This window comes from Sprattus sprattus (genome assembly GCF_963457725.1).
Source record: "Sprattus sprattus genome assembly, chromosome: 2".
Taxonomy (NCBI): Eukaryota; Metazoa; Chordata; class Actinopteri; order Clupeiformes; family Clupeidae; genus Sprattus; species Sprattus sprattus.
The window spans coordinates 5,772,885-5,788,663 of NC_137921.1; the positions used below are offsets into that span (position 1 = coordinate 5,772,885).

At 43.4% G+C, this 15,779-nt stretch overlaps 1 protein-coding gene across 2 annotated transcripts; it reads right to left on the bottom strand.

Annotated features, from left to right (window-relative positions):
• Nucleotides 1-1,392: 1,392 nt before the first annotated feature.
• On the bottom strand, nt 1,393-14,630 carry ppp4r2a (protein phosphatase 4, regulatory subunit 2a). 2 transcript variants are annotated; one of them, XM_080832429.1, is made up of 10 exons: nt 14,510-14,630; nt 13,276-13,357; nt 11,769-11,939; nt 8,846-8,939; nt 7,225-7,262; nt 7,060-7,119; nt 6,890-6,964; nt 6,457-6,603; nt 5,175-5,530; nt 1,393-2,947 (listed from the first exon to the last, which is right to left on the bottom strand). In XM_080832429.1, the coding sequence occupies exons 1-10, from the start codon at nt 14,541-14,543 to the stop codon at nt 2,610-2,612; spliced, it is 1,395 nt and encodes a 464-aa protein (XP_080688555.1). In that variant the 5' UTR covers nt 14,544-14,630; the 3' UTR covers nt 1,393-2,609. The 2 variants fall into 2 exon arrangements, with proteins under 2 accessions (XP_080688555.1, XP_080688556.1); XM_080832430.1 differs by lacking the exon at nt 7,060-7,119.
• Nucleotides 14,631-15,779: the final 1,149 nt, after the last annotated feature.

Consider the following 15,779-nt stretch of genomic DNA (forward strand, 5'->3'; position numbering starts at 1 on the left):
CTCGTGATATTAGTGTCGGACCTCCAAGGCAGGGAAGACACGAGAAGAACAAGAATGGGAGCATTCAGAGAATGCAAACCTCCGCCTTGTGACCTTGACCTTTGACCTTGACATCTGAAAATCGAATCAATTATTGCCATTATATTACCCAATCTCCCCACAAAGTTTGATGGAAATCGGTCCATGCGTTTCTGCGTAATCCTGCTGACCAACAGACAAACAAACATACAGGGGCGAAAACATAACCTCCTTGGCGGAGGTAACAACGAAAGAGAAGGACCACGCACTATTGGAGGTGAATAATCCTGCCGGAGGTAATCAAAGCCATAGGAGAACAGAAGCCTGTCAAACAGACTGAGGACCGAGGGGCCAGGCTTGTTAAAGAGCTGGGGGGAAATGTGTGGCTTTGTGCTAGAGAGTGTGTCAAGGACAAAATGAGCGAGAGTTATACGTGTGGTTGTATGGAAGGGATAGTGTGTCTGACAAAATGACTCCTTTTTCTAGACTTTTATCATTGTTCTCCTTCAATCGAAATCCCAGGGAAGACTTCACTGACCGTCATTTTTTTTGGATGTCATGTATTTCTGTACATATTGCCATTAAAGATTGAATCTGAAGCATATGCCGCTTGCCTAAGGTGATTTGACAAAGGTACAGTATGTAGGATTTGGTGCCATCTAGTGGTGAGGCTGCAGAAGCTCCAGTGGCTACCAGGTGCCATAGAAACAGGAAAAGGCCCATTAGTGCCAGTGATTAGGTTTGTCCGTCCTGGGCTACCATAGAAACATGGCGATGCATCAAAGCAACCCTGGACGAAGACCCACTCCCTATGTAGATATGAAGGGTTCATTCTAAGCTAATGAAAACAAAATGATTCATTTACAGATGATTATACAGTAATGAATCCCTAATTGTGAATTATATAATCCATTTTTGTTAATAAATAACCCTAAATTGTATTGTAAGGTAATACTGTACCTTTTAGAGTTCTTGTCAGTATCACATGTTCATGTTGACTAGGCCACCTCATATGGAAATGAAAGAAATTCAATCACTTCATATAACTTGTAAATTGCAACAACCTTTAACAACTTGTGAGCATTCATGATCCTGGAATACTTCAAACCGTTGGCTGTTGAAACATGCTAGTCCACACCTGGCCCTGATGGATTTGAGACTTCGGCTCACCCCCCTCTTCACACACAGCAAATGCATTTTGGGTCTATTTATTATTGCCTCAAGTCTGACCACACACACACGAGACAGTCAAATCTCAAATGTCAACATTTATTGCTTTTTATGAATACTGTATTGAAAGCCCAAACATTCAATTTACAGAGAAATCTTTTGAACCATTTTTGTTTTTAAACCTCGACAAAAAAGCAGTGGACATGTATTACAATCTACAAAATCTACTTTACAGAAATTTAAAAATTCTAAATATCAAAAAGGAGTTGCAGAAATGGGTAAAAGAAGCAACGCAGACTAAACAGAGAGTCGATGCAAAATAAAAACATGAATGAGGGGAATCAACGTTAAAGAATTCATTTGACACTAATGCCGGAACCAAACAATGATGCATTTCACATGATTCAGTAATGGCATGATGACCAGAATACATCTAAAAACAAAATAGAAACCAGATCAGAGGTTAAATTAGGATACTTCTTGATAGTGAAGGACTGCACTTAGAATAGAGAGCACGAGACACTGGCAAGTCTCCCTAACACGGGCACTGTCGGCTAATCAGGATCTCTCTCTCTGTTTTGCCCGGTTGTCACGTATGAAAAACTAAAATGTACTATTATTTCAAACAATAAAAATTAAAAGAATAATTAAAAAAATAAAATGAATAAATCACAGGTATGATCCCATGAGGGGTGGGGGGTAGGGTGAAGCTTTTTTTTAGTTTGGTTTTAGTTTTTTAGTTTTAGTTTTGGGGGACAGGGTGGTATGGGGTGGACAGAGAATTTTTGTGGCACAAGCTGGTATCGTCCAGCAGAGGGCAGTATTTGGACAGAGCACTTCTGGAATGTTTTTTTTTTTTTTTTCACTGCCCGAGGACTGGAGGACACCTTGGACACCGTAGGGAAGTGGAGCGCACTTCCTTGTTCCCCATTAAGGACAGGAAAAAGGCATTAGCCTCCAGCTGACGGAACTGTTGGGACACAAACACATGAAAAAAAAAAAGAACGATCGCTTGCAGTGAAGCATGATATTGAAAAGACATTCCCACTCCAGTTTGTTTTCAAGCGTGTGGGTTAGTGGTCTCAACTGGGACGTCATAGCCGCGGGGGGGGGGGGGGGGGGGAAGAAAGGCTTCATATTTACACCAAGGGCTTCCAAAACAAAACTATTCCAAAACTAAAGGAAACAATCTCTGTTTGTGTGTGTGGGAACCAGAGGCAGGTCCCTCTGCATAGCCACAAGAATAGCCCCCCCCCCCATCCTCCGACCCCCCCCCATCTCATCTCATTGGGTGGGGTTGGGGGGGGGGGGGTAGGGGTTTGCTGCTAAGTGGTCCACTGGTTAGACAGATTAGACGTCTGGCTGCCTTTACAGTGTGAGCAGAGGGCGTCTGGCGTCTGGTGCTGGTCCCGCCCCCCCCGCTAGTCCTCCTCCATGTGCTCCTCCTCGGCGGGCGTCTCTGAACTGTCCACGCTGCTCCCCACCACGCTCACGCTCACACTGCCCTCTGCTGGGCTGCGGGGGTTAGCGCGGGCCGCCGAGTCCTCCCCGGGGGTCTCCTCCTCGCCGCTGCTGCTGCTGCTGACGGGGTCGGTGCTCTCCGCCCGCTCCTCCGACGACCCCGGGGCGGCTGGAGCCGGCTTCTCCGATTGGTCCCGTTCGCCGCCGTTCTTCTGGCTGTGGGCGGGCCCGGCGGAGGCTTCCCTCTCCGATTTGCTGTCTGCACTCTCCAGGGGCTCGGTCTGTGTGCTGGACGGCTCTGTGGAGGGAGGGATCAGACACGTTAGAGGAGAGGAGAGAGCGATCAGACACGTTAGAGGAGTGGAGAGAGGGAGGGATCAGACACGTTAGAGGAGGGGAGAGGAGAGAGGGATCAGACACGTTAGAGGAGAGGAGAGGAGAGAGGGATCAGACACGTTAGAGGAGAGGAGAGAGGGATCAGACACGTTAGAGGAGAGGAGTGGAGAGAGGGATCAGACACGTTAGAGGAGAGGAGAGGAGAGAGGGATCAGACACGTTAGAGGAGAGGAGAGGAGAGAGGGATCAGACACGTTAGAGGAGAGGAGAGAGGGATCAGACACGTTAGAGGAGAGGAGAGGAGAGAGGGATCAGACACGTTAGAGGAGAGGAGAGGAGAGAGGGATCAGACACGTTAGAGGAGAGGAGAGAGGGATCAGACACGTTAGAGGAGAGGAGAGAGGGATCAGACACGTTAGAGGAGAGGAGAGGAGAGAGGGATCAGACACGTTAGAGGAGAGGAGAGGAGAGAGGGATCAGACACGTTAGAGAGGAGAGAGGGATCAGACACGTTAGAGGAGAGGAGAGAGGGATCAGACACGTTAGAGGAGAGGAGAGAGGGATCAGACACGTTAGAGGAGAGGAGAGAGGGATCAGACACGTTAGAGGAGAGGAGAGGAGAGAGGGATCAGACACGTTAGAGGAGTGGAGAGGAGAGGAGAGAGGGATCAGACACGTTAGAGGAGAGGAGAGAGGGATCAGACACGTTAGAGGAGAGGAGAGAGGGAGGGATCAGACACGTTAGAGGAGAGGAGAGGAGAGGAGAGAGGGATCAGACACGTTAGAGGAGAGGAGAGGAGAGAGGGATCAGACACGTTAGAGGAGGGGAGAGGAGAGAGGGATCAGACACGTTAGAGGAGAGGAGAGGAGAGAGGGATCAGACACGTTAGAGGAGAGGAGAGGAGAGAGGGATCAGACACGTTAGAGGAGAGGAGAGAGGGAGGGATCAGACACGTTAGAGGAGAGGAGAGAGGGATCAGACACGTTAGAGGAGAGGAGAGGAGAGGGGGATCAGACACGTTAGAGGAGAGGAGAGGAGAGAGGGATCAGACACGTTAGAGGAGAGGAGAGGAGAGAGGGATCAGACACGTTAGAGGAGAGGAGAGAGGGAGGGATCAGACACGTTAGAGGAGAGGAGAGAGGGATCAGACACGTTAGAGGAGAGGAGAGGAGAGGGGGATCAGACACGTTAGAGGAGAGGAGAGAGGGATCAGACACGTTAGAGGAGAGGAGAGAGGGATCAGACACATTAGAGGAGAGGAGAGGAGAGAGGGATCAGACACGTTAGAGGAGAGGAGAGGAGAGGAGAGGAGAGGAGAGAGGGATCAGACACGTTAGAGGAGAGGAGAGGAGAGAGGGATCAGACACGTTAGAGGAGAGGAGAGGAGAGAGGGATCAGACACGTTAGATGAGTGGAGAGAGGGATCAGACACGTTAGAGGAGAGGAGAGAGGGATCAGACACGTTAGAGGAGAGGAGAGGAGAGAGGGATCAGACACGTTAGAAGAGAGAGGAGAGGAGAGAGGGATCAGACACGTTAGAGGAGAGGAGAGAGGGATCAGACACGTTAGAGGAGAGGAGAGAGGGATCAGACACGTTAGAGGAGAGGAGAGGAGTGGAGAGAGGGATCAGACACGTTAGAGGAGAGGAGAGGAGAGGAGAGAGGGATCAGACACGTTAGAGGAGAGGAGAGACAGTTAGCACTTATGCCTCTGGATTTGGCCTCAGTATCTTTATTCACACCCATGCCTTACTACACTACAGTGACAATGAAGCCCAAATTATAAGCATTTTTATGATCCGTATAAAAAAGAAAAACAACATCAATACTCAAATGATTATGAAATTCTTGTAGGAATGCTTATTTTATGAAGGTAAAGTTATTCATAACAAAGGTCAAAACTAATCACAGCCCGTCATCCATTTCTTTATAGCAATGAATTTATTTGTCATTTAGGTTTATTTGTTAAAAGAGATCCGAAATGTCTGCCCTACAGCATAGACATTATGCCTGCAAATGTTCTGGTACCATCAGAAAGAACCGGCTTTCAACTTTCATCAGTGAAACTTTATGGTTACACAATCAAAGCTGGCGTTCGGAGTTACTGACAGTAAGGCCATCCTGAAGATCATATTGGTTCGCCGTAACCCTATCGACTCAATCAAATAGGGTCAGAGATTTTTTTTTACCTTCGGAGACAGGCTCCTCCTTTGGTTTGGTCTCTGTCGTTGCCTTGGCGACGTCCGTGGACGACTCTGGCTCGTTGGAAGAGCTCTGGGGCGCTATGGGATCCGGCGAGAACTTTCCCTCTTCGTATTCGTCCACCTCTTCATCGTTCTCCTCCTCCTCTTCCTCCTCCTCCTCGTCCTCCTCCAATTCCTCCTTGTCGAACTTGAGTCGCTTGGCCTCCTGTCTCTCGGCCACGGTGCTGTCGTCGTCTTCGTCGTCCTCCTGGAGGTGCTTATTCTTCATCGGGCTGCTGTGGGACGAGTCCGCCTCCGACGAGGAGGATGACGACGACGATGACGATGATGACGACGAATCACTAAGGAAGAAGAAATCACATGGAAATGGAATTGAGCCCTAGTGACTAGTGACTGTTATAGATAGTGACACACACACACACTCTGAATTTTATCTCTGCATTTGTTCATCTCCCTTTCTCCTCCCATCCCCCTTTTTTCCATTTTTTTAACGTCATATAAAATAGAATCATTTAATGAAATTTGTATCAATTTCATTCCATTTTCAGGAGAATTCCCAGACCACCCCAGCTAATGGTCTCTCGGCAACATGGTCCCTATTGCTTCTCACCTATTTGATACTAGGCAGGCAGGCATCTCACACTGGCCACATCATAAGCACCTGCTAAAATCCACTTGCCAGAGCAAGGACGAGAGCAGAGCACAACCACTTCACTCTGCCGTGAACATGCAGCCAGTCAAGTGCTTTTGGCACGAGAGGCCGACAACTGGAAGAGCACTGAGGCTGCATCCGCCATTCTGGTGAAAGGTTGTTGATAATTGAGTTCAACATTCAATCAAATTACAACCCTCCTCCTCCTCCCTCCCCCACCCCCCCCCCCCCCAACACAGAATGGGCAGCTAGATGACCCTGTGGAGTAGTTTGCTGTATTTGACCCAAACGGGGATCAGAATCGCAGACAGCACTCTTAAGCTAAATTTATGCTACTCCAAGCCCTCCCTCCGAGCATCTCGGAGAGGTTCCCGTACGGGGAGTTAGTTAAAAAATGAGTAGGTGCACGACAACACCTCGGAGAGGGTTCGGAGAGAACGGTAAAAAAATCTGAGAGGCGTTCCAAGGTGCTCGGAGAGAGGGCTCGGAGTACTATACATTTCGCTTTAGGCACACGTAGGCAGGGAGGGTGAGGTTGTGGGCCCAGAGGCGGGTTGTTTATTTCTGGTGAGCGAGTGTGCAGACGTTGTGGGCGTGCTGGACGGACGGACGTACCTGAGGGCCTTCTCTGCCGACTCTGTGGGCGAGTCCTGGCTGTCGGTGCTGTCCGGGAGGCCGTTTGTGGCGGCCACTCGACTCGACAAAGAGAACTTCAGAGAGGGTCTGTTCAGGTTGCGTGGGGTGGCAGGCCCATTTACATTCCTTAGAGAGAGGACACCAAAAGAGAACGAAAAAGACAGACGGGGGAGGAAATATGTAACAATGTGAACAGTTCAATTCCAACCAAAATGGCCAGTTCCATTAGTCTGTGTATTGTTGCATCGCTGAGGAACTGCATTCACTAAATCACTTTGTACTTGATGTGAGTCTTTTTCTTAGGCACCACTCTGATTGCAAAACCGTTTCTCCCAGTGTGCATAGGGGTAGGTGAAAGGTCAGGTTTGACGCTGACATCCTTGGTGGTAATGGTTTGGAGATTCTCCCTCACCTGTCTGTGTAAACAGAGGTAGTCGCAGACAGCATCACCCCGTTCATTCTGCTCAGGTTGCTAGACCCATTTTTCCTTCAAAAACAAAGATTAATTTCAGCGTGACTCGCACTTCACATGTAAAACAAAACAAAAAAGTGTTTATGGTTCACACGTGTTTCCTGTCGTACTTCCTCTTTTGTTTGCACTGGAAATGGAATGCATATCTTTTGCACAAAAGCCTTTTGCCGCTATATAAAACAAATTGAATAAATCAAATTGAATAATAGCTGTGACTTGCAGCAATCTGAGAGAGCTCAAAACAACTGAAGAGCCCATCATTAAAGGGTACTCACTCAGAGCTTGGGTATATACAGCTGACCACCATCACGTTCTGAAAGGAGAGAGAGAGAGACAACCGATATTTAAAAGTACTCTCACATTAATTCATTTGGCAGACCCCTTTGATCCAAAGTGACTCACAATTGAGGAGCAACAAGTATATGTGTGTGATCTAATACAGCAAGTATATGTGTGTGAGCTAATACAACAAGTATATGTGTGTGAGCTGATAACAGACAGGATTTCGTCCATATATCACAGAGCCATACTGTCCATATATCACAGAGCTGTCCATATATCACAGAGCCTGTGTAAGCTAAACGTAATTAAACAAAATGTTTTTATTTTTTATTTTTAGTGTGTGAGGGCCGTGCTTACCTTCTCCACGCCTCGTAGGAACTATATGTGTGTGAGCTGATACAACAAGTATATGTGTGTGTGCTGTAGGGCTGCCACTAACGACTATTTTTCTATCGATTAATCTATAGACTATTTTATTGATTAGTCGATTAATCTAAACGATTCATTTTCCTCCCCAAAAAAATAAAATAATAATAATTCACCATCAGCTCAGTTCATTCATTTTATTTTTACATAATGCAGCACAAAACAAAATGTAAACAAAGGCTGACATATTAAAGTGCAAAACTGCAAGTTTGAACTAGCAACTCCCAACATGATAAAAAAAATAAAATAAAAAAGAGGACTTGTTATAAGTCAGCAGCACAACTCCAAAAGAAATGTTCTTTCTATTAAACCTCTATTGTATTAAAGGCATCCCCCACACAAATGTGCTTCAAATAATGGCAGAAATAAAATATTGCGATACAGTACATTCTCAACAAGCACGAACAAACACTGGCACTGTCAATCAACGTAGAATAAGCCCAGATCAAGCCTACACATTTTCTGTTATTTAAAACGTAAAAACGTATTCAATGGAAATTCTAAGGTCGCAGGCAGACCACTTTATGGCTTTAATAATGCGTGTATTTAGCAGCTACAATGACAAAAGATATTTAAACTTACGGCAATTTAATAAACATGAATAGACAATACTACGGTGGCTTTTCTGGCGGTCCATCGTCCACAACGGCGCCTGTATGTTTTCGTTTGAGGTGTTCGCGCATAGCGGTGGTGCTGCTGTTATAAGCCATCGACACTTTGCAGAGTGCACAAACCACCCTTTTGTTAGGTGCTTGTTTGAAAAACTCCCATACTTTTGAAGCCTTTGGTCTTTGGAAACGTGTATATTCCGTCTCTTTCCCCACCAAGTCGGACTCATAGACATGTATCTATTCATGTCTATGGTCGGACACTGCTGCGTCCATGATTTTTCAAAAACTGAAGCGTTGACTGAAGGCGACCAATGACTGGTGCCAAAAAAGACTGACGTCAGGCACGCAGCAATTACGTAGTGATACGGAAGACGCACATTCGTTATACTGAACTGAAGCGTTTTAGAAATTGAAAAGGTAAAGTCATAAAATAAAAAAAAGATGCATCGACTTAAATTATTGATGCCGACGTATTTTTACCGTCGACCACATCGACTAATCGCGGCAGCCCTAGTGTGCTGATACAACAAGTATATGTGTGTGAGCTGATACAACAAGTATATGTGTGTGTGCTTACCTTCTCCACGCCTCGTAGGAACTTGTCTGTCCCGGTGTAGTTCCTCTTCGGCTCAGTAAGGAGTTCACATAACCGCTGGATTGTGAAGGGGATCCTGAAAACAAATGAGAGACTTTATAAAACAATTTGGGTTCTATCGCGTTATTTAGCTGTTTCTGATTGGACGACAGACGTTCCATGCGTTGGATTATCCCAGAACAACCCAACGGGGACTTTTCACAGCTAATAATAAATCACTCCGCGATGAAACATTCTGATAGCGCGTTGATGATAACCGTTAATTCAAAGTTGTTATAATTCCAAACCAAGACGTTGACTATGGAACTATTTTTAGTTGCGGAGAAACAATGGCGAAATAAAAAAGATGTAATCAATAACTTTGTGTTGAAATGTTAATTGGTTGACTATAGAATTGTTTTATAAAAGCAATATAGTACAATAAATTCCCTTACCCACCCCACTCGAAACTCGTGCTATATTGCTTAAATATACAACCGACTCACACAATCACCCTGTGAGGGACCAAGGAGGGGAAGGGGTAAATGTGTTGGGGGAAGGTGCAGGCGATGTTCTTTTTGTTTGTTTGTTTTTTTAGTAACATTTTTTTTTATATAATAATCTATTTTACCAGGGGATCGGGCCAAAGACCCCAAACATGCAAACAAAACAAAAATATATAAAAACTACAAGTACTCATTTCTCAGAACTAGCAACACAGCCTATGCAGTACTTACTTAACCCCACAGCAGGCAAGCACTCCTTCTCGGACACCCCCCTCTGAAGAAATGAGGCACCCTTTAAATAATACAGCCCCCTTGGGCCCTATTGGTCCAATCAGACCCTCACACACTAAACTCATCTTAACTCAACAACATACATTCTTAGCACACATCCATTACAAACTGAACATCCAACAGTCCTTAGGACAAGTCTCTTCTCCCTCCCCTGTGGGACGTGGAGAAATACTGCTCTTGAGCGGTGAGCGATTCTGCATTGGGGGAGCAGGGCTGGAGAGATGAGTGAGGAAGTGAGAGTAACAGGTATACAGTAACCAGAGTTTTATATGGGACATGAAATAATGGGTACCACACTGCATGCCATGGAGGGTGAGCATCATAAACGGGGGGGGGGAATAGTGACAATTGTGTTCAAAGTGTTTTCTGTGATACTGTGGGAAAACAGTGTTACAACCATATAATGCAAGAGTCAGGTGGCAAATCAGAACTCAAGCCAACCCTCACTTTAGTTCAAATGTCCATAGCAGTATGAAAAGGGGGCTTGATGTGGGACATGAATTATCCAGAGTCTATGGATGGACATATAAGCGCGTGTGTGTGTGCGTGTGTGTTCGATGTCTCTCTCGCTCTTGAGGAGCAAAGCGAGTCAGACCCCATTCTGGCATGAGTGCGAAGCGTTGAGAAGGGGGTGGGGGGATTCACCTTCTCACACACCCACACAATCACATAGACAATCACCCATGACAGAAGACAAAAGGATAAGCAGGGCCCCTACGTATATCACCCAAATACGTGAAATCTTCCGCTCACTTTTGTTTGAACCTAATTATGGTTCATTCTTTGACTGAGGAAGAGCCACTGGGATCTAAACATTCCAAAAAGGAAAGAAGGATTCAACAGTGTACCACTCCTTGTGCTTTTCATGATTATCTCTTTGTTCATATTCAATTCAAACTTCTTATATTCTCAGCAAATACAACCAACTAACCACAAATACACATTCTGCATTTTTATTCATCAATATAACAAATCATTTCAAACATTTAATCTATATTTAGTCCTAATCCCACTAAATTCAGACTGAATGTCAGTTGTGACTTCCAAGATAATTTAGTATCGGTAGGCAACATTAAAGTTCAATTCAATCTTTTAAATAGGCTGGCGCCAACAACAGCTCAAAAGGTCTAACGCCTTGAACCCCACCCTAGAGCAACATCGTGGGTGACTACGGCAAACTCCCTTTTAACAGGAAGAAACCTTGAGCAGAAATATGACACCCATATTGTGGTGCTCCACAGACTGTAATTAACGATTTCATAAAGATTTCTAGTGCCAAAGACGTTGACTGTTTTAAGAGAATGATGGACAAACAAACACATGTCATGCCTCAATGCCTTTTTGGGTGTCACATGTGTAACATATGTGTTATACAGAGTTCATGCACGCACGCACGCACACACGCACACACACACACACACACACACACACACACACACACACCTCTGACATGACTGTGTACAATACAATAATAAGACAAATCCACCGGGCTGAAAAGGTGGTTATGGGGGTTGAGAGCCGATTCGCACGAAGCAGCAGCCTGGTGCTTAGATCCCTTAGCATGGCTGGCTAACACTGTCTCTCCCATGTTCAAAATGCTGAACGTTTTACTGCACAGTTCAGATTTTGCACATCCCGGGTCCTGGTCTCTCAACCCCAGGCTTTATACTTGTCAAAGTGGAGTCAGACTTTATTATTTTCCTGGCATTGCACAAATATACATATCCTCAGAGTACAAACGCCAACTCAGGCCAGAGCATGACGTTACCCTACAATTTTTCCAATATAGATTTTTCTACGCCGATTTAACTGAACCACATAAACTCTAATATACAGGTATTTGTGAAGCAAGCTTCCATGACTTTTCAAAAATGTTCCCCAAACTTCTCCAGGACTAGAAATTTACATTTTCGAGGTTCTTCTTGACCATTTAATCCCTGTTTATAATGATTTCTATAACACTCCAGCCAATGGCAAACCAATGATCACATACATACATGAATTTAAGAAGTGAACAGTTGCCGTACATACTATGATCCAGTCTCTCTCCCAATTGGCAGTACATAATAACAGCAAACCAGGAGAGAGAGGAAGATCCATGTTCTCCAGGGCCAAAGTACTACACTCACCCCTTATATCCATCCACAATCTTCAGTATCCTCTCCTTCATCTCATCATAGGGAATGTACTCCACATTGGGATTGGCTGGGCCCCGTTGCTCTGGAGACGACGTGCGGAAGTCATCCATCACCTTCTCCAGCTTGAAGAGGAAGTAGCTTTTTATCTGAGACCACTGTATCCTGGAAACAGATATAAAATGGCAACATTGTCAAAACCAGGGGGAAAACATGCTCATCTTGGTGAGTTTATGAACGGTTTAGATCGGAGGAAGGGGAAAGGGGAAAAAAGAAAAAACAACAACAACAAAAACATCACTGACAACAAACTGTTAGAAGTACTATCCGTTTAAGCACATTCACATAACACAACTATGCATTCTCAGAAAAGAAACAAACCCTCCTTCACAATGTATCAAATCTTTCTTACAGGTAGGGCCAATAGTTTTCCGCGAAAACGGAAAACGGACGGAATACGCGGAATGGCCCATCTGAAACGGAATGGACCACTGAAAACGGAATTGCAACTTTTCAAACGGAAACATAATTTTGTGCATCAAAATCGCCCAAAACCCCCTGTATTTTACCCTGTAAGACTGAATTTCTTTCAAATAAACACAACAACGATCGCAACAATGAACAAACATTAATTAAAGAACAAAAGCGGTCAGAAAATGTCACGTCTGCGCTGAACTCTGCTCCGGCCACGCCCCCCTTTTCAACGGTAGTCACGTTAATTTGCTCATCTTCCCAATCGCATTAAAAACTAAAAATGTTAAGTCTTCTGTTGTGTTGATGGCTGGCAAACAACAATCTAAGAAGGGCACGTATTATTCAGTTACCAAGCAGTCTAATTTATGGGGTCTAATTAGCACTGCACTGAATTACATTACCATGAGTTATGCTACACAATAACAATTACACAACTAATATTACTAGATACATACAATAGTGGACATTACACTAGGCAACATGGATCTCATTCATAGCTCATCCAGTCGAAATCTTAACAGGATTGAACCCATCTTTATTACAGCGTATCAACATAAGAACAGAACATAGCTAAATCTCCGCTTAGCATCATGCTAATCACTACTAATAGCACGAGCAGGTAGCCCAAAATTTGGTATTTAATACACGATTTATTACAGAAGCAACTTCATGAAAACCCTTACTTTCATTAAGTATGCACATAATGCCTCACATACAGGTCGAACAATGATGATTTAAGCATTGGAAATGTATAAGGCACAGTATGGTCAACTACTTAGCGACAAACTGAACTCGACAGTATCTTAACTGTGGGTGCTGCACGCAAGCAAACAGCGTTGCTAGGCAACATCACTATCAACAGAGTTTTTCATACAGTTAACGTGCAGAAAGGCATTATACGGCTGTTTTTATTTTTTTGACGCGGAATCACGGAATTACCAAAAACGTGACACGGAATTTGCTTTTTTTTGACGCGGAAAACTATTGGCCCTATACAGGGTCTACAGTAAAGTAAAACCGTACTCACAATGCATCTCCTGTTTTGGCAATGTGACACAGAAACTGATCCAACATGGGGCAGGTCTCCTTCTTCCCTTTCTTTTCGAAATCTAAGGTCAGAGAGAGTCAAAACAATATAACAGCTGAGAACATGTGGCTTGACTAAGTAACTCCACTAAGTCATCGTTTTTTTTTGCTCACCATGTTATTCCAACACTGACATAGGACACTTCTATTCTGCAATTGCATGAAACCATGAACACATGGTTGACTGTGTGTGGGGTTTAATTGAAGAAAGATAAGATGACAGGCCAGTACAAAACAAACACAATGCGGCTAAGTAGCACTTGGTAACCAAGCTAAATTAGCTGATAGTTTGCATACATGTTATACGTTATAGCTCGGTAGCTAATATACATACTGTTAACTTATGTCCCCATTATGAATTTAAAACATTTTATGTTATTAACATATTTAATTTTGTATATATTTAATATCCATATTATATGATTGGCGAGAATAAAACATCGCCTTTGCATCATTTTAGACATGGCTAACGCTAGACAAGTTAGCAAGCTGGCTAGCTAACCTGATTTACTTAACGTAACATAACTTTTTAAACATTGCACAAACATTGAAATCAAATCAAGACCATCCCAATGCCATCTTAAGCAATTTGTGTTCCTCAGTTTACTATAAAATAACGCATAATCGGCATAGTTAATTCAAAATCGCCATCATGCCGGTGAATTAGCTAGCTGATAGCTGGACCCAGCAAGCTAGTTGATAGCTAGTCACAGCATGTTCATTTACTTCAATGATAGCCAGCTAGCAATACTTCACTGCTCTCCTACACACTTAGCTATCAGCTACAATTAGATAGTTGATTATCCGTCAACTAGATAACTACGTATACTCTAAACTAGTGCTCATTATGGCTGAGATGTTTTTACAACTTTTCGTACTAAAACTGATTTTCATTTATTGTAGAAACTTTTTTTCGGTGATCTCTGCTCAACCAGAGCGGTAGAAAAAAAACAACGAGTCTGAGTCCAGTTAGTTGGCTTGCTAGATAGCTAATATTAGCTTGTGGATGTGTATGACTAGCATCGTACGTGTAAACTGGATAGCAATGGGCTAAGATCTCGATGCACCCCTTGATGGATAGCGAAGTTAGAGATAGCTAACAGCTAGCTAAAAAAAAAAATGAAATCTCACTGGATCAAATTCTCCCCTTGAACTAAAGAGCTACATACACCCACCGTTAAAAGCTCCTAGAAGTGTGTCGATTTCCATGATCTTGATCCTATTGCTGCTAGGCTTATTCCTCCTGAATTCTCTAGAAAACAGGCTGCTAACAGCGTCTCTGACAAAATAGCAGCAGCACTATAATATGGCGCTGGTGATGTCACTACACAGAAACGGAACATGTCATGATGTTGCATAACTTCACGCTGCACCTGGCTAAACTACCCACGAGATAGTTATTTCCCACGAGTAGAGAAACGTCTTCCATCATATTTCCATGATTTGCACAATACAACAAAATGTAAATAGGGACACAAATAATACCAACAACAACTACTACAGCCAACACATTTCATATTTTATTTTCAGAAGCCCACGTGACTCGTCCAAACACTGGACCACTGTAACTATAGGGATATCAGCATCCACTCTGACTATAGCGACAACATCTTCTAACAACATCTTGTTATGAGATGCCATTACATTTCGGTGGATGATGTAGCTACTCCTACTGGGCGAGGTGATTTCAGTCTTAACTGCAAAAATGGCGGAAGGTGTTTGTGGAAAGTTAGACAGCTGCGGATTTATAGTAGTGATATTTAAAAAACGGGACTATGTTAAATAGGCTACTTGTAGTTAAACAAATTCAAGAACTAAATAGAAATAGAAACAGAATGTGAAGTAATACGTTTTGACTTAATGTAAAAAAAAAAGTAAATAAGAGAGGTGATCCACCAAAAAATCAGCCTAAAAGAAAATGGAAAATTTCAATTATATTACATTGCATTTAGTCATTTTTAAGCATGGCCTAACATTGATCGCATAGTTGGCCTTTTTTCTTTATTTTTGGAACTCAGCCCATTAAATGCAAAGATTCACACATTGCATTTAAATTTTGTCTATTTCTGAACGATGTTATTTGTTATTAATTTTCTGTACTTTTGAACTGATGTTATTTGTTATTGATAAAGATTTAGAAGCTTGGCCTACTATTTTAATGGAGCGATGAGGGACAGTTGGGGCTTGAAAAGGCCCCTTTTTTCAAAGCGGGGAATGACAGAACAAGTTTGAAAACCACTGCCCTATGGCATAGAATCGATCCACACTGTTAGGAATCATGTTTTAATATCTTGAATCCCATTTTAGAGGCTAAAATAATGACAGTTCCAATTTGTGATAATAAGTGGAGAAATGGGTTGCTCCATCAGTTAATATTAATGGTTAGACTACTTCAATGAGGGGTCTGTTTGCTTCGACTAAGTACATGTAACATATAAATATCAA